The sequence below is a fragment of the Leucoraja erinacea genome, chromosome 2, assembly GCF_028641065.1.
Source record: "Leucoraja erinacea ecotype New England chromosome 2, Leri_hhj_1, whole genome shotgun sequence".
Lineage (NCBI taxonomy): Eukaryota > Metazoa > Chordata > Chondrichthyes > Rajiformes > Rajidae > Leucoraja > Leucoraja erinaceus.
In genome coordinates, this window is record NC_073378.1 from 90,867,819 (window position 1) to 90,892,538 (window position 24,720).

The 24,720-nt window shown below is 41.8% G+C and overlaps 1 protein-coding gene across 4 annotated transcripts in view; it reads left to right on the plus strand.

Annotated features, from left to right (window-relative positions):
- Positions 1-24,086, plus strand: part of LOC129712397 (zinc finger protein 385D-like) — a 288,509-nt gene extending 264,423 nt beyond the window's left edge. Inside the window, exons 5-8 of one of the 4 annotated variants that reach the window (XM_055660805.1) lie at positions 1,143-1,370; positions 17,473-17,654; positions 17,769-17,870; positions 20,963-24,084. In XM_055660805.1, coding sequence (XP_055516780.1) covers positions 1,143-1,370; positions 17,473-17,654; positions 17,769-17,870; positions 20,963-21,193 — 743 coding nt within the window. In that variant the 3' untranslated portion in view covers positions 21,194-24,084. Of the gene's footprint in view, positions 1-1,142; positions 1,371-17,472; positions 17,655-17,768; positions 17,871-20,962 lie in introns of all 4 variants that reach the window. The other 3 variants (XM_055660818.1, XM_055660809.1, XM_055660799.1) reach the window with 3 other exon arrangements.
- The last annotated feature ends 634 nt before the right edge of the window (positions 24,087-24,720 follow it).

Sequence of the window (24,720 nt, forward strand, 5' to 3'; positions counted from 1 at the left end):
ATACCAGTGTTGGAATGAGAGCACAGATTCACATGATGTATCGATTATGTAAACTTTATGGACAATTCCAACTTTTGATTTGCAATGCAATTCCCAAATGTGAATTTAACACACTTCACCGCAATTGTATTGTTCATAGTTACCCAGCACTTACGACAAATTATTTGGACATAATGTCATTACTATTTACGGGGTCATGCTTTATCAACATTACAATAGTGATGATGATTACATGGTAGTTCAATAACTAGCAGATATTGGAATCATGAAAAATGCCAAGTCATTTTTTTCTATCTCAGCAGCTGAGGAAAAGTAATTTATGGCATCCATCATATAGAAAGTAGACCTCTCCCCAAATGGTGCAAGCTGCTTTTGAATAGTCATACACTATGTACCACACACACGTTAGGTGAGCTACATCACATTTCTACAAACTTAGTGGGTGTGCTGCCTTTGGGGAGTTTAATTAGCATCAACCAATACTGATTAATAAAGTGAAGTTCAATCACAAGAATGCAAGTGACATTACAATAGCCTCATTCGGTGCGAGTAGTAGATGTCCTTTTCATCACTACTAGATGGCTTGTTAACCATAATGCATAATATTCACCAATGATATGTACTATTTACTGTAGTAAAAGTAGAGATTTGACATGATAACACATACAATGATTTTAATTCCCCTCAAATATAGCTGTTTGTTATTCACAGGCTGAGCTGGAGAATGAATCCTCATTCCATTTGGTTTTCTATTGCCTAACAGGTCTCAAGTTACCACGATACTCCTCGTGATTATGATTTGCTTTCACAGTGATTTTTTCATGATCACATTTCTGACGGTACGCTTGCCAGTGGAATAGAAAAACTTTGTTTACAAATCTTGGGTGATTTTCAATAACAATTGTTGCAGGCCTAATAATTTGATTCCAGGGGCTAATAATCTTTCCTTTTAAGAAACCTTATCTGCAGATCCCATAATGTAAGCTGCTATTGAAAAACAGGAAAGTAGATATAGTTGAGCACATGCTAGATCGCAGAATGCATTTGAATTGTGATTTCTTGCTCTATTGGTTCAAAACCAAATGTGACAGATCTGGCTTGTACTTGGCTTTCCTATCATGACTCCTTTTCTTTTATTCTAGACAGCAGTCAAGAGACAGCTACAATATCAAAAGTGACAACACTGGCAGCAGCAAGTGATAGCGTATCAACAGAATCCATTTCCGGGACAGAGAAATCCTTTACATCCAGTAGCTGCAGCACAACTCTTCCCAAGGAGACCGAAGAAGAAAAAGCGAAGCGGCTCCTCTACTGTTCTCTCTGCAAAGTGGCTGTCAACTCTGCCTCACAACTGGAAGCACACAATAGTGGTGAGATGTGGAGATCAGGTTTCTTAGGTCCAATCTTATAGTTAATCATCTCAGAGTAAAAATATGCTGACTGAGTTACAGCTGCAAGGAATGAACCATCGTTTTTTGACATTGTAACACACGGTGGAGAGCATTTGCACAGCAAAGTCGCTTGGTTTGAATATGTGTGTATTATGTGTTGCTATTTTCCAGAGCAGTGATAATTTGATTTCCAGACTCAGATCTGAGGCTCATGATACATGTGTGCTATTGTTTTCCTTGCCATATGTATAATGAGTACACGGATTGAATACATGGAATAATGAATACATGGAATAATGGACACAACAATGAATGATGTGGGTACACAAAAATGCTGGAGAAACTCAGCGGGTGCAGCAGCATCTATGGAGCGAAGAAAATAGGCGACGTTTCGGGCCAAAACCCTTCTTCAGATTGATGGGGGGGAAGGGGAGGGGAGAAGGAAGGAAAAAGGTAGGAGGAGGAGCCCGAGGGCGGGGGGATGGGAGGAGACAGCTTGAGGGTTAAGGAAGGGGAGGAGACAGCAAGGGCTAGAAAAATTGGGAGAATTCAACGTTCATGCCATCAGGACGCAAGCTGCCCAGGCGGAATATGAGGTGCTGTTCCTCCAATTTCCGGTGTTGCTCACTCAGGCAATGGAGGAGACCCAGGACAGAGAGGTCGGATGGGGAATGGGAGGGGGAGTTGAAGTGCTGAGCCACCGGGAGTTCAGGTAGGTTCTTGCGGACTGAGCGGAGGTGTTCGGCGAAACGATCGCCCAACCGCCACTTAGTCTCCCCGATGTAAATCAGCTGACATCTAGAGCAGCGGATGCAGTAGATGAGGTTGGAGGAGATACAGGTGAACCTTTGTCGCACCTGGAACGACTGCTTGGGACCTTGAATGGAGTCGAGGGGGGAGGTGAAGGGACAGGTGTTGCATTTCTTGCGGTTGCAACGGAAAGTGCCCGGGGAGGGGGTACGAATGATGTGGCACAAGCACAAAGGAGTACACCTTGTGCCTGAAAATACAATTCTTGACTCAATCTTACAATAATCTAACATTTACAATAATAACAACCCCCTCTCTTTTTATTCTTTTTATTTTACTTGGATGACACTTTCTTTCTCAATATTGCTTAGGCACCACAATTCTAGTTCCATCTTGCTGCTTGTTTAGAAGTCAGTTAATTCTGTGACTAATTGGCACAAAGTTATGCTGATGCAGTATTGTATTAGTTTTCACAGTAGCTGTTGCTGTTGTTGCAGTTGGCGTTTCTGATTCCATCAGCTCTGGAGTGGTCAGAAAGAGATTTAGCCCCATCCCACGTGTTTTCAAGTTTCTCCGATTGAAAATGTATAATTTGGGGATATTGGGTAAATCTAGGCTTATGTTGGTTCCACATTTTCACAATTGGATCTCTGCACTATTTCTAGAACACTGCTAATAATGTACAATGTTTTTGTGGTGTCGGTCGCCTCTCTGATGTTACTTAGTTTTGATGGTCACATTTACCAGATAGCGGATTTTTACACCTTTTCTCTCATCTAGTGCTTCCTGTGTTGACAATCGAGTACAACATCTGCCAGTACAATTTGTTTTCCTGGCTTGTATTTCAACATTAAGTCAGAACCCCGAAGTCTCAAGAGTAAACTGTGCAGTCTTTCTCAGACTCATCATGGTCTTTTTTCATGTAGATTTACTTCAGGAATTGGTGATCAGTTTTATGAACTTTCCCCCTCCGTGGTTTCTCCTGTATTCTAGAGGTAGGAGTGGAATTTCTTAAATGTTTATACAGTTGCAAATCGTCTCTCCTTCAGCATTGGTGGCTTTTGTTTCTGTCTGTGCTAGTGCTTTTGATGCAAATGCTAATTGGTGTGCCATCTTGTAGCAAAGCTGGTTCCAGACTTTTCATAGAAGCATCTATCAGCAAAGTGAGCTTTTTCTTTGCCTCTGACTTATAATGTCAGGGTTGTTTATTCAAACCATTTATTGAGTTTGGTGCAAATTCATGGAACTGCATGGAACTGTGAGTACTGGCATTCATCACTCTCTTCCAGTAAATCTCTCAAGTTTTCAGTATGTTCTGCCTTGCTAGGAATGATATAATTCATATATTGGATTAGCCCCAGAAAACACCAATTATTTATTTTCCTTGGTGCTTTAGTCTCAGTGAGAGTAATAAATGTTTCTGCACTTGGCTTTTCTCATCAACTGACATTTTAAGATGTTTTTGTGCACATTCAGCCTGAGCCTGGCATTTCTAGTTTTTCTATTGTCTCTTGGTTTTGTCATAAGGAATAGGAGTAGAATGACACCATTCAGCCCATCAAGTCTACCCTGCCATTTAATCATGTCTGATCTATCTCTCCGTCTGACACCTGTAGTTATCAAGAATCTATCTAACTCTTAAAAATATCCACTGACTTTGCCTCCACAACCATCTGTGGCAAACAATTCCACAGATTCTCCACTTTCTGACTAAAGAAATGTCACCTCATCTCCTTCCTAAAAGAACGTCCTTTAATTCTGAGGTTATGACCTCTAGTTCTAGATGCTCCCATTAATGGAAACACCCTCTCCACATCCACTCTATCCAAGCCTTTCACTATTCTGTATGTTTCAATGAGTACAGGCCCAGTGCCGACAAATGCCCATCTTAGGGTTAACCTAATTCCTGGAATCATTCTCGTAAACCTCTGGAATCTCTCCAGAGCCAGCACATCCTTCGTAAGATATGGTGCCCAAAATTGCTCACAATATTCCAAATGCGGTCTTAACAACACCTTTTTAAGCCTCAAGTCACGTCAAGTGAAGTCAATTTTTTGTCACATACACATACGAGATGTGCAGTGAAATGAAAAGTGGCAATGCTCTTGGACTTTATGCAAGAAACAAACAAACAAACAAAGTACAAACAGAATGCAACAGAATCATAGAAACATAGAAACATAGAAAATAGGTGCAGGAGTAGGCCATTCGGCCCTTCGAGCCTGCATAGCCATTCAATATGATCATGGCTGATCATCCAACTCAGCATCCTGCACCTGCCTTCTCTCCATACCCCCTGATCCCTTTAGCCACAAGGGCCACATCTAACTCCCTCTTAAATATAGCCAATGAACTGGCCTCAACTACCTTCTGTGGCAGAGATTTCCAGAGCTTCACCACAGTCTGTGTGAAAAATGTTTTTCTCATATCGGTCCTAAAAGACTTCCCCCTTATCCTTAAACTGTGACCCCTTGTTCTGGACTTCCCCTACATCGGGAACAATCTTCCTGCATCTACCCTGTCCAACCCCAATCACATATTCTTTTACATATTACATATTGTGGGAGGAAGAAAAAAAGAAAAAAAAACAGCAATTTAAAAAAACAGTAGAGTGATACAGTAAAGTTAGTCCCTGGTGAGATAGGAGTTTACAGTCCTAGTGGCCTCTGGGAAGAAACTCCTTCTCAAGCTCTCCGTTCTCACAGCATGGCAACGGAGGCATTTGCCTGATCGTAGCAGCTGGAACAGTCCGTTGCAGGGGTGGAAGGGGTCTCCCATGATCTTATTGGCTCTGGAGTTGCACCTTCTGATGTATAGTTCCTGCAGGGGGGCGAGTGAAATTCCCATAGTGTGTTCGGCTACTACTCTCTGCAAAACCTTCTTGTCCTGGGCAGAGCAGTTCCCAAACCAAATCGTGATATTTCCGGCCAAGATGCTTTCCACAACCGCTGAGTAGAAGCACTGGAGGATCCCCAGAGACACTCTGAATTTCCACAATTGCCTGAGGTGATAAAGGCACTGCCTTGCCTTACTCACTGTGCTGCAACGTGTGATGTCCATGTCATATCCTCAGAGATGTGGACTTCCAGGTATTTAAAACAGCTCACCCTATCCACAGTATCCCCATTTATCCTCAATGGTGTGTACCTTGTAGTCATCCATGTATCCAGATGCCAGGCCAGAATTGTAGGCAACGGTGCGAACATTCAAGGCGACACAAACTGACCTGTCCACCCAGGGTTTTTGATTCGGAAAGGTGCTAACCCTTACCGTGGGGACGATGTTGTCGGTTATTGTTGCGATGAAGTCCGTGACTGCTTCCGCGAACTCACTGATGTCACTGGAACTTGCTTGGAACATATTCCAGTCGACATCGCTCAGTGCATCTTGCAGCATGGCCTCTGACTGGTCGGACCACCGTTTTACATCCCTCGTCATCGCCGCTTCCTGAACTATCCACTGTTTATACTCTGGAAGCAGGAAAATGGCAGTGTGGTCGGATTTCCCTAGAGGAGGAAGTGAAACGGCCTTGTAGCCCTTCCGGAATGGCGTATCGAAGTGGTCCAATGTTCTTTCCCCCCTGGTGGCACACGTGATGTGTTGGTAGAAGTTCGGCATGACCTTCTTGAGATTTGATTTATTAAAATCTCCAGCCACCACCATAGCCGTATCCGGGTACTTGTTTTGATGTCGACATAGCACATCGTGTAGGGCCGATAGTGCCACGTCGGTGTCCGCATGCGGTGGAATGTAGACGGCTGTGACGATCACTGAGCCGAACTCCCAGGGAAGGTAGAATGGGCGGCACGAGATCGTCAGGTGCTCCAGGTCCGGTGAGCATGAACGGGAAAGCATCTTGATATTTCCAGCGTTGCACCAGTTGTTATTGGTCATGAAGCAGACTCCTCAACAATAATAGCAATATTTAGTGGAAGGGAATTAAAAACACATGGTTTAATGCATTTGTACTGTTCTTTTACTCAACCACTGCCAACATGACATGTTGTAGTAGGAAGGAACTGCAGATGCTGGTTTAAACCGAAGATGGACGCAAAATGCTGGAGTAACTCAGCGGGGCAGGCAGCATCTCTGGATAGAAGGAATGGGTTACATCGGGTCGAGGCCCTTCTTCAGAATGAACATGATGCGTCCTGATTGCTACAGCATTGTTTATTAATAAGATTTCCTGACTCATACTTGTGGTTCACAGTGTGTTTATTCATCCATACTACATGCCATATGCTTGCTGAGTGGTACAATGTATTCAATATGTCGGCCATGGTGTACCAGTACAAGCACAAAATAGAATACCTATGCCTAATAACCAAATTCTTTACAAATCTTATCAAACTTGATTGATTGAAAGATAAAGCATGGAAACAGGCCCTTCTGCCCAACGAGTCCACGCCAACCACCAATCACCCATTATCACCACTACTATGTTAACTCACTTTCACATCCACTCCCTGAACACTAAGGGCAGTTTACAGAGGACAATTAATCTAAAAACCCGCATGGCTTAAAGGGAAGATACTAACATGGCTATCGGGTTGGCTGGATGGCAGAAGGTAAAGAGTTGCAATAAAAGGCGCTGTTTCAGGTTGGCTGCCAGTGACTATTGGAGTTCCGTAAGGGTCGGTGCTGGGGGCGCTTCTCTTCACGTTGTATATCAATGATTTGGATAAGTGAATTGAAGGCTTTGTGGCTAAATTTGCAGATGATGTTAAGATATGTGGAGGGGCAGGCAGTGTAGGGGAAGCAAGGACTTTGCAGAAAGACACAGACAGGCTAGGAGAGTGTCAGAGAGGAGGCAGATGAAATTCAGTATAGCAAAGCGTGGAGACATGCATTTTGGTAATAAGAATAAAGGTGTAGATTATTTTCTCAATGGAGAGAGAATCCAGAAATAGGAGGTGCAAGGGGACTTTGCTGGTGCAGGACCCAAAAAGTTAATTTGTAAGTCGAATTGGTAGTAAGGAAGGCTAATTCAATGCTAGCATTTACAGTATTTCAAAACTGGAATACAAAAACAGAGATGTAATGCTGAACTCTATAAGGTGCTGGAATTCTGAGCAAATTTGGACCATATCTGAGGTAGGATGGTCTGGTTCTGGAGAGGGTCCAGAGGAGGTTTACAAGAATGATTCCAGGAATGAGTGGGTTAGCATATGATGAGCATTTGACATCACTGGGCCTCTACTCGCTGTAGTTTAGAAGGTTGTGGGGGGACCTCATTGAAACTTACAGAATAATGAAAGGCATAGATAGAGTGGATGTGGAAAGGATGTTTCCACTGGTGGGGAGTCTAGGACCAGAGGTTAAGCCTCAGAATTTAAGGGCGCTCCTTTAGAAAGGAGGTGAGGAGGAATTTCTTCAGAGGGTAGTTAATCTGTGGAACTCATTGCCACAGACTGCTATGGATGCAAAGTCAATGGATATATTTAAGGCAGAGATAGACACATTCTTGATTAGAACAGGTGTCATGGGTTATGGGGAGAAGTCAGGAAAATGGGATTAGGAGGCAGAGATCAGTCATGATTGAATGGCAGAGTAGACTCGATGGGCCAAATGGTCTAATTCTACAATAACTTGTGAACTTATGACTTTGGGATATGGGAGGATACTAGTGCACCCAGAGGAAACCCACGTGGTCACAGTGAAAACATGCAAACTCTACACAGACAGCAGCTGAGGACAAGACCGAACCCTGGTTTCCGGTGCTGTGAAACTGCAGCTCTACCAGCTGCACCACTGTACCATCATTAATTTAATTTGTTGTTATTACAGCAAGTAGCAATGGCTTTATTGTCACAAGGATCAAAATAAGATTCTGATGGTATGAGCAGGCTGATTGGAACTTGTGGCACAGCTAGAAATGAGTGCTACTGAATTGACTGTCCATGAGATTCCAAGGTTGATATTTCCAACGATACATTACAGGTGGCCAACCCATTACCCTGCTATTGCAAGAAATGATCTTCAGCTGCCATAAAACCATTGAGCAATGTGGAGGTGCTTTTATTTTCCCTTTTCCAAGCTGTAATGTGGTTCTTGGAGTTTTAATTCACATTTCACAGCAGAGAGGGTGAGTGGCAGCCAGCTGCCTGCCTATTCAGTCTGACCCATGTGCGGTCTATGTGAGGCCCTTTCACAGAGGGCAGGTTGTTTACTCCCCCTTGGCATAGAGTGCACTGTCATTGCTGATCTGATCAGGAATCTTCTGACCTTTATGGTACCGTGTCACAGCACCTGGTGCATTTACTCACTCAGGCTTCAGAGAAACCCCAGCTAAAATCATTGTATACAGTTGCCTAAAGGCCTAGTCTGTGCTTTGTTAATAACACAAAACCATTTATTTCCAATCCCTCTCTCCAAAATGTTGCCATGGCAGTTACCCATTATTTCATTATCCATATTTAAAGACCTTGTGCTCTGGTGTTGTTTGCTCAGATTTGTAGCTTACAGTGTAAATAATAGACATTGCTCAAATTGGATGATCTTGGAGTAAATAAAATACCTACTGAAGAGGCAATATTCACCCCACTGTTCCAATCAAAGGGGAGAGCGCATGCCTCTATTCTGATGAAATTCTAATACAGGACTACCGATATGCAGGGCAATAACACCATTAAAAAATCAACAAGGGGAAGCATTCCCACAACCAATGGATCACATGAAATCTGCCATCCTGCTAACTCCAGTCATGAATGATGGTGAACAATTGAAACACTAAGGGGAGTAGGTAGCTCCAAGAACATCCTCATCCTCAATGACACAGGTTGCAACAGTTACAATTACATTCACCCTGAAGTTCCATTGTTGCAGTGACAATAAATGTAACTTGAACTTGAACTTGAACATCGGCATCTGCCCGGCAATGTGGGAAATCGTCCATACTGTATATGTCCTATTCACAAAAATCTGAGCAAATCAAATTACTATCCAATCAAAATGTGTAGGAAGGAACTGCAGATGCTGTTTTAAACTGAAGATAGACACAAAAAGCTGAAGTAACTCAGCGGGTCATCTCTGGAGAAAAGGGATAGGTGATGTCTCTTAAACCGAGACCTTTCTTTAGACGGAGAGTCAGTGGAAAGGGGAACGAGAGATATAAACAGTGATATAGAGAGATATAGAACCCACCACTAGTTGTCGTACTAGTTTCACTGTTGTCCTGTTGAGTTTCATTGTCTGTATAACTCGTTATCACCTAGCCCACAGCCAACAATGGATCATTGTGGGCTCGACCTTTCCTTGAACTTTTATTTTGCATATCATTCATTCAATTGTTCTATATCTCTCTATATCCGAAACTTGCATCATTTGCAAACTGTATCCCAGTTACATACTTCGGCAGTACGTCACAAACCAATGACATCTGCCATTGAGGAGCTTAAGTGCAGGAGAGATATGTGAATCCCACCACCTACAAGTTCCTCTCCAAGCAGTGAACCACCTTGACAATGGAAACTATGAATACAATGTTAATACTTCACCATTCCTTCAGTGTCACTGAATGTAAAATCTAGAATTTCCTACACAGCATGGAATTATCTTCACCAAGACTGCAGTAGCTGATGGTGATAGCTCATTACTGACTTCTCAGAGGGAATTAATGTTGGATAATAATAGCAATGTCATATCTTACAAAATTATATCAAAAAGTCGACTTGAGTGTCTTTATATTATATGCAAGTGCTATGACTCAAATTTGTCATGTGCGCAAAATTGAATACATCATTTAGATAATCTGTAAAAAAGAGACAACACAGGTATCCAATTATTGCCTTATTGTTTCTGGATTGTAATGTTCATTTTATTTTACCTCCGTGCTGATTGTTGGAAAGTTACTGAACATGCTACTGCTTGTCAAACAGTGTTGTTTCCCTTGAATGTACATTATTCAGGGGTATCTAAATATATTTAGAGTAACTTTACCATACCACTTAACTGTAGAGTATTATTCTTTCTGTATTCCTTTTATGATATTTTTATTTGATGTCATGACATAATTAGATTAAAGTAATTTATGAAACCAGCAACAAGGCCAGTTTTCCAGAGCGAGGCTTTGTTCAACAGACCTTCAGCTGTTCAGCCTCTGCACCTGTCAACGTGAGGTTCTTGGTGATCTGTAGCCTTTGCAGCATTGCAGTACCGCTTTCAGGCTGTGGTATTCATCTCATTTTCATTTACAGCTTGAGCCATTCCACGTTAATTGTCTGACATGAAAAAAAAATGGGCAATGGATGATTTATGGCAGAACATCATGTATCTTTGGCAGGGATGTTCTATTATATTATTCCATAGGGCTGCACGTGATTGATGATTGATCGATTGATTGAAAGATATAGCATGGATACAGGCCCTTCGGTCAACTAAGCGTGCCAACCATTGATCACTTGTTCACATTAGTTCAGTTATTCCACTTTTGCATCTTCTCCCTACAGATTAGGGGCAATATGTAGAGGGCAGTTAACCTACAAAACCCACATGACTGAGATGGAGGAGGAATACTGGGCATTTGGAGGAAATCCACATGGTTACAGGGAGAATGTGGAAATTCCATACGGATAGCACATGAGGTCAGGATCAAACTCCGGACTCTGCTGCTGTGAGGCAGCAGCTCTACCAGCTGTACCACTGTGCCACCCCCACTTTCTATCGGGAAAAGACTGGCAGGTTATATTCCTGCCCACAGCTGGTGGCAAATAATCTGCTCTTTCTGTTAATTCAATGTTAGATTTTTATGAGGCATTTTATGGCTGAGCACATGTGCAGAGCTTATTGTTTTTTGCCTGCTGTGAGACTAGGCCCACAGATATGTGGAGGCCTATTGACTGATGTGTAACTTCAGAGTGCCTCGTGATCAATTTTACCACTGTGCAAGCTGTGAGACCTAATGCATTTCCAGAAATAAATGTGTTTTTCTTAAAACAAAAACCTTGTTAAATTGTGTTGCTTATTGAGTGATTTGCGGATCTAGCATTCCTTTCTTTCTTGACAATGTTCATTCTTCTATTGTCCAAGCAATAGGCAGACCTACCTGGTTGAACTTAACTGTATAGAGGTAATACATAACTACTCATGTAATTGCCTTATTTTCTGTTTATGTCCCTTTTCCACTGTGGTTTTCTCTACACTGATTAATATAACTTAAATAGGGATACCTCGGCAAGTAGAAATATGTTGACCACAAATTAATTTACTCTTAATAGAACATTAAAGGGTTATCGTGTGGCATGTCCTTAACTGTTTCAGTTGTGGACCAGTGCTTACCCACTACTTACTTCAAATGCTGCAGAACATTTGAATAAAATATTACCGGCCCGAGAATAGGGCGACATCAGGTGGGGATGAGAAGTGGTGCTCGAGATCGCTAGCATTTGAAGGCCCATGGGCAGACATTGTCTGACATTGGTGCCATGAGAGGAGGCGTGAGATTGAAACTTGGGACCATTGTGCAGTTGTTGGGATTGACAAAAGAGGTGGGCTTCCACTGCCCTTTGCTAGTTTTCCTTTGTTACTGTTATCATTAATTTGCAGGGTTGTTCCAGGAGCACCGATAACTGATGCTTCTTGGAGCAACCTAACCACATTTCTCAGCATTGTGGTATTAAGATGATATGATTGTCACAGAATTTCCATCAGTACAAAAAACAGGTGTTGGTATTGGTTCATTATTGTCACGTGTAGCAAAATACCATAGGTAAAATAAAGGGCGCAAGGGCTGCAACGAGATAGATTGGGGGGTCAGGAATACATACTTCACTTATAAGAGGCCCATTCAAAAGTCTGATAGTAGCAGGGAAGAAGCTTCCTTGACAGGTACTGCAGATAATCGGGAAAGCTAACAGACTGTGATCATCTGTTGCTGGAGGAAATCTATATTACTAACAGACTGATCTTGACCACTTCTTGTTGTTTTGTATAATGATTTTAGAAAAAATGCTGCCACTTACGGCTGTGATTTTTGGCTATCTTACTCAGAGTCCCCGTCTGCTGCGCAGGACAAGAGGATGTTTCCCATCGATGAAAAATAAAAGAGTTATTAGTGTTTAAAAAATGTTGAGATTCTCTTTCCTGAAGGCCACTCCCCTTCCGGAGGGACTATAAAACACCCGAAGTGTTGAGTACCTCAGTCAGTCTCTGCAAGATGGGGGAAGCGAGAGGGTCACGTCTCTCAAATTGAGCTGTGAATAACACTGAACACATGGATACTAAACTGTGAGTGGTTTTACTGACCTGACAGTGCCCATAATGTGGTTTGAATATATAGTTTGGAAATGCTTAAGCTGTGTTGCCTTTGGTTTGGAAATGCTAAAGCTGTGTTGCCTTTGGTTTGGAAATGCTAAAGCTGTGTTGCCTTTGGTTTGGAAATGCTAAAGCCGTGTTGCCTTTGGTTTGGAAATGCTAAAGCTGCATTGCCTTTGGTTTGGAAAAGCTAAAGCTGTGTTGCCTTTGGTTTGGAAATGCTAAAGCTGTGTTGCCTTTGGTTTGGAAATGCTAAAACTGCGTTGCCTTTGGTTTGGAAATGCTAAAGGTGCATTGCCTTTGGTATGGAAATGCTACAGTTGCCTTGCCTTTGGTTTGGAAATGCTAAAGTTTCCTTGCCTAATTAAAGTTGCCTTGCCTAATTAAACTTGCCTTGCCGAATTAACGTTGCCATGCCAAATTAAAGTTGCCATGCCAAATTAAAATTGCCATGCCAAATTAAAGTTGCCATGCCCAATTAAAGTTGCCTTGCCCAATTAAAGTTGCCTTGCCCAATTAAAGTTGCCTTGCCCAATTAAAGTTGCCTTGCCCAATTAAAGTTGCCTTGCCTAATTGAAAAGTTGATTTGAGAATGTCTTGCCTAATTGAAAAGTTGGTTTGAGATTGCTAAAGTCGCCTTGCCTATTGGAAGGTTGGTTTGAGAATGCTAAAGTTGTCTTGCCTAATAGAAACGTTGGTTTGAGAATGCTAAAGTTGCTTTGCCTAATTGAAACTTTGGTTTGAGAATGCTAAAGTTGCCTAATTGAAAACTTGGTTTGAGAAAACTAAAGTTGCCTTGCCTAATTGGAAAGTTGGTTTGGGAATGCCTTGCCGAATTGAAAAGTTGGTTTGTTAAAGTTGCCTTGCCATCTATGTAATTAAAAGTCTAATCTTGAGCACTTCCTGTTTGCGCTGTATACTAATTTTCAGACAAACGCTACCATGTACGGCTGTGATTTTTGGCCATCTTACTCAGTCCCCTTCTGCTCATCAGGTGCCGAGGATTTTTCCCATCGATGAAAAATAAAAGAGTTATTAGTGTTTAAAATATGTTGAGATTATCTCTCCTGTCAATCACGCCATGAAGGCTATGCCCCTTCTGATGGGAGGAGGAGGGACTATAATACCCAGAAGTGTGGGCGTGGCTCGGTCTCTGCAAGATGGAGGAGGGAGAGGTCACGGATCGCTGTCTTTAGTGGCCATTCACTCTGCTTGAAATGGTATGAAACTGCACTTGAATTTGGTGGCCTTGCACTCTGCTTGAAGTGGTAAGAAACTGCACTTGAATTTGGTGGCCTTGCACCTTGCTTGAAATGGAATTTCACGGAATAGCCGTGCGTCAACTGCCAGCCCACCTGCCATGAGTGAGTTAGCTGCCAGCACAACAGGCTTGAGTTACTGAGCCGCTAGCCCAATAATCCATTCGGCCCACATTGTGCATACTAGCCCTCTGGAAACCAGTCCCTTCAGCCCACAACACCAATACTAGGGCTCCAGAAAGCCCCCAGTGGCCACCAATATTGAAATTGGTGGAGAGGTGGAATATTGCAGTGGGGACCAGCCCTCCCGTGTGATGCTGGGACCCAACGGGTCCCACTTAGCCTAGTAAATAATAAAAGAACGGAGGTTAATCTTCAGTTTTGTAGAGCATTAGTTGGACATGTCTGGAGTAATGTGGTTTACTGGACTCATGCCTGGAATGTCCGGGTTGTCTCGTGAGAGAAGGTTGGGCAGGCGTAGCGTGCATCTGCTGCAGTTTGGAAGAGGGAGAGATGACACGTAGAAACATGTAACATGCTGAAAGATTTTTAAAGTGTGCATGCGGAGTGGTTACGTCCTGAATGAAGGAGCACCAGGCCTCAAATAATGCATCAGGCAGATTCAAAATGTTTCTCAGGTAGAAGCAGTAGGGAGGGAGGAGAGGGAGGGGGGGGGGGGGGGGGGGGGGGGGGGGGGGGGGGGAGGAGGGGGGGGGGGGGGGGGGGGGGGGGGGGGGGGGGGGGGGGGGGGGGGGGGGGGGAGGGGGGGGGAGGGGGGGGGGGGGGGGGGGGGGGGGGGGAGGGAGGGGGGGGGGGGGGGAGGGGGGGGGAGGGGAGGGGGGGGGAGAGGGGGGAGGGGGGGGGAGGGAGAGGGGGGAGGGTGGAGGGAGAGGGAGAGGGGGGAGAGGAGGGGGAGGGGGGGAGGGGGAGGGAGGGGGGGGGGGAGAGAGAGAGAGGGAGGGGGGAGAGAGAGTGCCTTTTTACTTCAACCCAAACCCAAACAACCATTTGCAGGCAGTGTTTTTTTACCTCTAACCATATTTTCATTTTCAAACCAAATTAAGGGTACTCACAGTGCTGTAGACATTTGTCAGTGTCATTCAAAGCTCTGATTGAGGCACACCACTTGCAGAGACTGATTGAGGCACACCACTTACAGAGACTGATTGAGGCACACCACTTCCTGGTTTTATAGTCTCTCCCCCTCCCTCCAGCGGGGGCAGCAGAGAGAATTGGGAATGTTGTAAAAACATTAATATCTCTGTCAATTTTCATTGACGGGAAAAATCCTCGGCACACATGCGGCGGAGGGGGGCTCTGAGCGAGGTGGCCAAAAATGACGGCCGTGGGTGACGGCGTACTCTCGGAAACCGCAGCACAGAAAGCCAAAACCGGTCAAGAACAGAGTTTTAGTAATATAGATACAGGAGCATTACGGGGCCGTGGCCCAACTCTTGTTCATAGATGATGTAGATGCCCAGTTAAATGTAATCATTAACATGAATTTACCTAGAATGGTTGTAAATGTGCTGCTTCTGAAAGAGCATACCTTGGTGCAACGATTATTGGGTGTTAGATGTTGCTGTGTGCAAATTAGTCAATTCAGTGGTGGGTGGGGTTGAGGGGGGAGCAGGGGGTGGGGGGGGGGGGGGGGAAGGGGGGGGGTGGGGGGTGAGGGGGTGAGGGGGGGGACCTGTTGCTCTTATGTGTGAAACAGGAATGAAATCTTTACCCTGGTGAGAACAATCAACAGATCAAAGATGTATAATATTTTGAATTCCTTTGTCAGAATACTAGTCTGTATCCAAAAGATATTCTGCAGGTTAAAAGTAGATATGAGCAAACTCCTGAGAATGATGGAATGATTATAAAGGAAGTTGAAAATACTCTCATGAACAACAAATGATTTTAATGGAACAGCTACAAAGAAAATTTATTCTTTTGATAATGAATCACTATTCAAACACCATTAATGGATAAGAAAGTGGATGATGATTCGTTACATAATTAAAATGTATGAACTGGAGCTGTAAGTGAAAATAAAACCATGCTTAACAAATCTTAGGATAGTGTCCTTAATCCTCATTTTTCAGATAAAGAAAATAATTTGCCAAATCAAAATTAACTTTATTTAATGTTTTTGATAAAAATCACTCAGCTGCTCCATTGGATTCATCTAGTTCAAAGATCCCTCTGCTAATCCCTCTGCTAAAACCAGGAGGGTAGCTGGGTCCAGTGGCCTGTTTATTTCACCAATGTATCTCATTAGGAAATCATAAGGTACTTTCATATATGGTTATAGAAAAATCATAGATGTAGAGCAGTTTGATTTAATTCTTTTTTTACCATTTGTCCATTCTATTTTAAATTAACCACTTAAATGTAGACACTTCTACTGATTTGATGATTGCAGATTAAGCATGGCTGATCTGGTTTTCCGCCACAACAGTATATTTGGTTTGCTCACGTCATGTCTCATCAACTCAGTTAGGAATCCTCTTACCGTTTCCTTGTCCCTGAAATCAGCTCTTTCCATCTTCGCTTTCATCCGTACTTCATATCAAACTTTTATTCTATCCTGAAGCCCCACTCTCTTCTAAACCCTAACTTCTTCTGTGGCTTGTTTAAGCTGGACAATATGACGTTTCTCTTCTATTTCTTATCTAACTGATCTCCTCCTGAGAGCCATCACATGACACTGTTAATTTGATCCGATCTGCTCCCGATCCATTTCACAAATCACGTAATCCATTTTGCCCCATGCAAAGGCATCAGTAGTTCTTCAGTTTCCTGAGTCAATATTCCTGGCTTTGAACCATACTACACATCCCTAACTACATGCCTACCTCAGCAATGATCCAGTATGGACTTTGTTTTGGTTCCACTGTGTACTTCCGTATGCGCAATTATAGTCTGGTTACTTAGCAACTTCGATGATTTATTGTATTATCGATTATTTATTTGTTGTGTTGTTGCATTAATGTGTCTGCAAAGCTGTGACAAGCAACAATTTAATGGTACCACTGAGCTGAGTTTCTGTGTACCTTCAATTTTCCAGCATCTGCAGTTCCTTCTTAAACAATTTAATGGTACCGTTCCCAGTGCAAATGGCAATGAAACACTCTTGCCTCTCGACTTGACTCTTGCCACCATTATCCTTCTGAAACAGTTCACTGTTGATTGTTTCACCCTTTATACTTATTTCAGAATATCTGATCGGTTTCAAAGCCTCTTGAACACTTTTTTTCTATTTCAAACTTGTTCCACCATTCCTTGATCAAATCAGAGCCACAACACCCAGAGCACAGTTAATGTTAACAGGACTACCCCCACAAGTCTGCCTTTTAAATCTTTGCAGATAATAATGTAGCAGTTGTTCTATCCCACTTATTCTCCTCATGGTGCTTCTGTCAATATATCTCATACATCTCTTGAGCTATGTATTTCCTCCATATCCACCAGACATTAACTAACATAAATCCTTCCTACTGCTGCTATTAACTACAGATTAATGTTTTGGTTTATGCCCAGATGTCAACATTATCAGTAATGAAAGGGATACCTTTCCTTTATAACCACTTGATTTCCAGCTGTTTCTTGACAAACTTGATTCTATAATTATTTTTCTACACCACATGACAGCCCCAAATCAGATTATTCATTACTCCAAACCATTTTTAATCAGGTCAATCCATTCATTGAGTGCATTATCATGGGCACACGTTTGTTTTTTTTCCATGTAACATTTTGTCAGTAGGGATTCCAGCCTATGATTCAACCTATACCATCAGGCTTAATTGTTTCATAATTCTCTTCAACAGGATCGAAGCACAAAACGATGCTGGAAGCTCGAAATGGTGGGGGTCCAATTAAGGCATTTCCTCGACCAGGCATCAAAGGCAAAACGTCCCCCATCAAAGGAGTTACAACCGGCCTGCAGAATAAAACCTTTCACTGTGAAATCTGTGACGTGCACGTCAATTCAGAAACACAACTCAAACAGGTTAGTCGTAGGAATGTTACGTTCATCCTTTATGCCGGAAGAATTGCTTTTGCTCATACCATCAAACCCTTTTCAAGAGCTATTGTATCATTAGCTGCTTTTTATTATTTTCAGCACATAAGCAGCAGAAGACACAAGGACAGAGCTGCAGGGAAACCTCCTAAACCCAAATACAGTCCATACAACAAGCTACAAAGGAATACCAATGCACTTGCAGTAAGTGAATGCATAAACATTACAAGCATGGTTACATGCATGAAAAAGTCCTTACTTCAGTGGTTGCTCAAATATTAAAGAAGATCCACACAATTGACTTGGATTATCTTAACAAAATGAAATGCTCCTGTGAAATGGTGGAGAGCATCAGCAGCTATTTAAGTGTGCTGTTCAATTGGGCCTTTCGCCAATATCTAGTGCTAATGCTGAATTTCTCCCCCTATGCTACAAATAAACTGCTGGAGGAACTCAGCAGGTCAAGCAACGGGGGCAAAGGGCCAATCGACATATCAGGTCGACACCTTCATCGGGACTGAAAGTGAGGAGGGAAGGTAACCAATGGATAGAAAGGAGAAAATGTGGGGTTAGACAGATGCTGGCAGGTGATTGATTGAAACGCAAGAAGAAAAAATGTTTGGGGCAATTGGAGAGGGAGGGAAGGGGAAAAAGTAGATACAGAAATTGATTGGTGATAGAATCATCCAGGGAGAGGTGATGGGCAGATGGAACCATGAGGGAGAATAGAATTGGAAAGTTGAAGATGAGAGAAGAAACCTAGGTCTAATATTGACGGGACCTTTCCACTACCACAGCCCATTTACCGTCAGTGAATAAGCTCCCCTTTGAGCATCCTGTGTTCACAAGAATGCACCATACATTCTAAGTATTTCCATTGCAAGAGTGGCTTGGTAACATCACTAAGGAGACCTCGACCTGCCAAACTGGGACCACAATAGATGATGATATAACTAATGTGAGAGATAAAGATACCTGATCTCACCCTTCAGAATCTATATGTTGCAAAAGCATCTGTCCATGGCATCACAGGTGCATGAGCGGCAACCTTTGCACACAAAGGGTGGTGCACATGTGGAACAAACTGCCAGAGGAGGTAGTTCAGGCAGGTACTATGATAACATTTAAAAGACATTCGGACAGATACATGGATAGGAAAGGTTTAGCGGGATGTGGACCAAATACAGGCAGCTGGGACTAGTGTACATGGGGCATCTTTGACTGTGTGGGCAAATTGGGCCAAAGGGCCTGTTTCCATGCTGTTTGACTCTATGACTCTAAGTGCCCATCTTACATTCTTGGGGAGGACCTAACCCTGTCTTTAATCTTCAATAATGTTATGTTCCACCACAATCTGCAACATCATGGCTCAGCCTATCCATCATTCTGTCAGTTCCAGGAGGCCAAGTGACCAAGCCTGGCTCCACGAGGAGTGTAGAACAGCAGGGCAGGAACAGCACCTAGCGTACCTAACATTGAGAAGACAACCTTGAGATGCAACATGGGATGTTAAATAATCCAAGCACGGCAGTTCTGCCACTTCTAATCTTACAAAGTGATGAGAATTATACATTTCACAGGAGGAGGAATCTCCAATCACATCCCTATCTTTAGCAATGATGAAATGCAAAGGACTGAAGGAATTGAAGTCACTTTCACCCAGAATAGCAAAGGAAACGTCCATTACAGCCAGCTTCTTCTGAGATTCTCGGTTTCACTGAACTCATTGTTCAGCCAATGAGGCATCAACCTTTGAGCATTGTATTCACTGCACGATCCCTAGCATTATACAAAGTGTAAAGAATACAATATGTTAAAAACCTGCAGCCCATCTTTTCCAAAATTTAAATGAAAATACAAAATAAGTATACTGAGATTATTCAAACTTTGTTGGGAAGTCTAGCTTTGACAACATTCTGGGCAATCATCAGGTGCACATATTGTGTAACTGATGAGTGGATAATCTAGTTTTTAAATGTGAAACCCAGGATTCGCAGTGAAGAATAATACATTTTATTTAATTTCCAACCTCATTTTTTGAGGTGGCGATTCAGTGCTTATATGATTGTTGATTAAGTGCTAATTATCCACCTGCTGTTGAGTTTAGAAAATTCTTTTTCCAGGAATAATTAAAAATGTATTAACATAATTTTTGATGGTCTGCCATCTCTTGAGCTCAAAATGACTGCTACTTTGTGGATGCAATTGATCGCCATGTGACTTCCTGTGTTTGCACTTGAGGAATTACATTTCAATACTAAAGCAGTATAATCCAGATTAATTCTAATTTTGATATACATTTGGATGCTTGGGGTTGATAAAATTAGTCTTCACATATTGGTTGTAATGCAAATAAATAAACCATGTTTTATGAATAATCCACTTTAAAGCTTTTTTTTGCTGCTGACAAATTTGAAAATGTATCTAAATGTAAGGGCTGAGTAATGTTTTATACATAGTTTATTTGCCGAAGGCCGAGTCACAATTTTGTTCAAATGTAGTTTACTGCGATCGTTGGAGTAAACTTCGGAATGAGAAAGGATGTCAGGATACTTGACTATGTGGACACTGCAACATACTGACTGAACATTAACTTTGTTGGCTAAATGCCAAGTGGAGAATTATGCATTGCTAGGTCACAAGGCCAGATGCTGAGTGCCTGCAATAGCCAAGATACAGATGAGCCACAGTGACTGAAAAACATGCTTAAGTTGCTATGACACTGGTCAACCTGAGGTGTATCTTCAATAACAGACTGGTTCCATCAAGATGCAGGACAGAACTCTACATTTTCCTTGTGGCTATCAAACTTAACAACTCCTCCCACCTGCTAGGACTAGGTAGGAGGAGTAGACTAAGACTGACTCCCCTCCTCCTCTCCCCCCTCCCTATCTTTGCACATCCCTCAAGCCATTCCACTCGTCACTTGAATTTAATGTTTCATGAATTTTGTGTCTTTATGACTGTTGGCAGATCAATTTCCCTCCTGAGATAAATAAAGTTAAGGGGCTGCTAAGGGTTGATTGGCTAAGGAATTTCTAAGGTTGCTAAGGGATTGATTTGCTTGGAAATTGTTAATGGGTTGACTGGCCCATCACCCAGATAATGTAAACACCTGTCATTGTTTGATAATAAAATGTATATAAGCCAGCTAAGGATCACTCGGGGAGAAGGTGTTCACAGTCCGCAGGGTCCTGACTTTTCTCCCAGAGCTCTGTTAACAATAAAGTTGCTGTTTTTCACTTATTCGGGTCTCAGTGAATTGTTTAACCAACAGTGTTTATTATCTCTTGCAGTTGAAACTGGCCTTTCAGAAGGAACTGGCAAAGCCGCTGGCCGCTCGGCTTTTACCAAACCCGTTTGCTGCTGCAGCAGCTGCCGCTGCCGCAGTGAATTCACCGTTTGCTTTGCGCTCGGGCCCGGCAGCCACATTATTCCAAACAGCAGCTCTGCCTCCAGCCCTCCTCCGACCTGCTCCTGGACCTATACGGGCTGGCCACACTCCCGTTCTATTTGCTCCATACTAACTCGCCTAAGCACAGGAGTGAACATTATAAGAGTAATAATAAAGTACTGCAATAATTCAAACAGGGAACGATGCAGTGATAATCATGGAAAGAGACTAAACTCTGCTCCTGCAGTAACATACACAGACTGTGAGTGGCTGCATCTTGATTCAGCAAAAAGTAAAGCAATCCTTCCACAGGAAAATCTATTACACAGATAATATGAGTAGTTTTTGTGTTGTAGAAATGTATAGGGTCTGCAAACTACCCATAACAATCATCAGCCTTTTTACACAGTATTTTTGTGTAATGTTTCCATGTCTTGTGAATAGTCTGTAAATGTGTGTAAGGGCATTCATCTAAGGTCTTGTATGTGCATTTAATTTCTTTCTGTAGGATGAAACAAAACAATGGGACACTGTGATAAAAGTCTTCATTAACCTTCCCCACCGTTCAGCAGCATCCTGCCTGGTATTTATCCAGTTATAAACTTGTAAATGGTGTCTTGTGGGTCTATTGCTTTGTGCTGTAAATTTTTTATGTTATAATTGTCTAATATGATTTTAAAACGTTAGAAGGAATGAAAAGCAGATGAGATAAGTTTAATTTTTATATGACCTTTAGAATTCAGGAAGGTCTGTGGCTGTTATTATGGAGTTCATTGTGTATTTATTTTGATTGGAGCAAAGCCAGGTATTAAGCTGTAAGGACAGCATTATCCAGAATTTCATCGTGGGTCAAGAGTGCTTAATTGGCCTGTCCCAATTAAGCAACATTTTTGGAGACTGTCAGCAACCATCATAGGTCGTTACGGTTTGCCAAAACGTGTTGAAAATCCAGGGGCGACTAGAACAATGTACGACTTTTTGGGCGACTACTCACAACCATACAGGCTTCACCCCACGACATGTCACCGGGGTGTCGCCTATATGGTCGTGAGTAGTCACCTCAGTCGCCCAAAGAGTCGTAGCGTCTTTCTGGTCGCCGATTAATTTTCACCATGTTGAACATTTTCACCGACCTGCAATGACCTATGATGGGTGCCGGAAGTCACCAAAAAGGTCGCGTAAGTGGACAGGCCCATAAGACACTAACATCATAGCAGTGGATTAATCTCAGCAAAATTCAGCATCAAATCTTTGGAGCTGAGTACAATGTGGAGAGTCTACCATCCTCCATGCTTAGTACCATCAGTTTGGGATGAATATTTAAGCATATAACTGCCACATACCTTCTTATATGGCTCAATTAAATATTATATAGAGTAACATGTTGAAAAGCAGTTTTCCCATAATAGGAGAATAAATTGTAATAATGCATTCTTTGGGATATTTTAAATTCATACATAGGATGAGGGTGTTGTTGCCAAGTCCATTTAAAAAAAATATCCATCCCTGTTTGCCCTTGCAAAAGGATTGTTCCAAGATTTTGGCTGGAAGCAATGAAGAAAGGGCAATACACTTCCAAATCAGATTGCGTGATTTGCAGCTAAACTTCAAGATGATGCTGTCCCCATTCATGTTATCTTTGTCCTTCTCTGTAGAGGAGGAGGTGGGGTTGTCACCGCATAATCTCAATTCATATTTTCATTCAACTGTATCATTGCACTGAGCAAGGAACAATTAAAGGGAGATTTTACATCTGAATTTTACTATGCTAAATTTTCAGTTAATATTTTATACATTCTTTCTGTCATCTGCTAGGTGCAAACAATTTGAATGAATTCCAGATCCATGACAAAGCCATTTCTGAATCTTTCTTGATGTCATACTGAAATGTTGTTGTCTTTTTTATGAATTATATAGTTGGCAATTTACTTTTTGTTTCCCCCCATCTGGACATTGAGTTTACAGTACAATCATGCAATGTCTTAAACATCAAAGGGAATTCTTTGTTTGAGTTACTTGACCTTAGTTTTAGCATGCCTCATTCCAGCTTTCCCAGATCTTACTGTAAATGTACACAGCACAACAAAGCTAGGGAATCATATTGTACATTCTAACTGTTAACGCCTGCAAAATTAGTTCAGGCAATTAGTTTTGCCAATTGTAAATTGTGACAAGAAAATTATGTTTCTATGTACAGTAATGTCAATAAAAACTTTCCCAACCTTGTATGTATCATCAATGATCACCAGAAACACTACTGCAAATGAAACTGATAGCTCAGGACAAAATCTTTAAAGGTGATGTAAAAAGGTTTGCTGAAATAGAAAATAATTTGTTAATAAAGGAAGTATTAGTATTAACCAAATATATTGTATTTATTGTCAGTAATATGTGCCTGCCGTTTGTTTTGGAAGCAATGTCAGTTTTCTTTGCCCAGTCTGAAGAAGAATCCCTTCCTGAAGCATTGTCTGTCCATTTCCCTCCACATATGCTGCCAGGCCTACTGAGTTCCTCCAGCAGTGTTCTTACTGCTCAAAAATTGCACTGTTTGGTAATAATAAGTATTCATAGCTGAATAAACAACATCTTATTGATGACTGGTTGCTGTTCATACCCTTGATCTTTAGTGTGTCCATTCTATATTTTAATTCTCAAATAGTATATCCCAGAATGCTTCAAATTGCATTCCATTCTGTGCAGTTTTATTTTTTGTTATTGCATGCATATTGTATCATGCCATAGCACTGAAATCTATAAGAATTATGTCTCATTTATCTCTATCTGCCTATTGCCAGCCTTATGATTTTCATCATTTACACAGACTAAATGTTTGTGAGGTCCCAATACTTAACTGATTGCAGTTATGAACTCAAGTTAAATGAATAACTTTCTCTGGTTCTATGATGATGTTAGATTGGATTATTAGATTGTTTTGGAATTCAGATATTTATGTAAGCACGATGGCGGTGGAGCATAGCGACTCTTTGCTTGTTCTGATAAAAACGTATTATTCATGTTGAAGTGACCTTAAGTAGAATTTTTATCTTCAATAAGTAATGTCGGAGTAACATTTGAAATGTCCAAAGTAAAATAGTAAGATTAAACGAGAACTTACCAGTTTGAAGTTTGATCATTATTTTATGAGGAATAACGTTGAGGGAATACGTGAAGAACCCTGCCAGGACGCATGCGTGTCATTCTTCAAAGCAGCGGTGTGAAATCACAGATAACTGTAATGACTAAACATAGTAAGATTAGAGAAGAGATACCAGTTGAGTATATAAACAAGGGTGGGAGCAGAGGGCACGTATTCCCTCAACGTTCTCGTTTAATCTTACTATTTTACTTCGGAGTCATGTGAGTGACTACGTGAAGATTTTAAAGCTCTGTGATTTCATGCCGTGGAAACGAGTCCATGCATCACATCTGCCTTGATTATGGGGAGAATAGAGTTAACATCATTAGACATCAATATGATATTGAGAACCCAACGATAAAAATATTAACAACAATTATTGCCCCTATTTATGGGGTAAATGATATTACAAAACTTAAATTTGTTTCTGCAAATGTTCCAGGTTCAATGACTGGTTTGTTATAAAGTCGTTGGAAAGATTCCTCTGTTGACCATCCTGCTGTCTTGAGGATTTGGTCCATAGG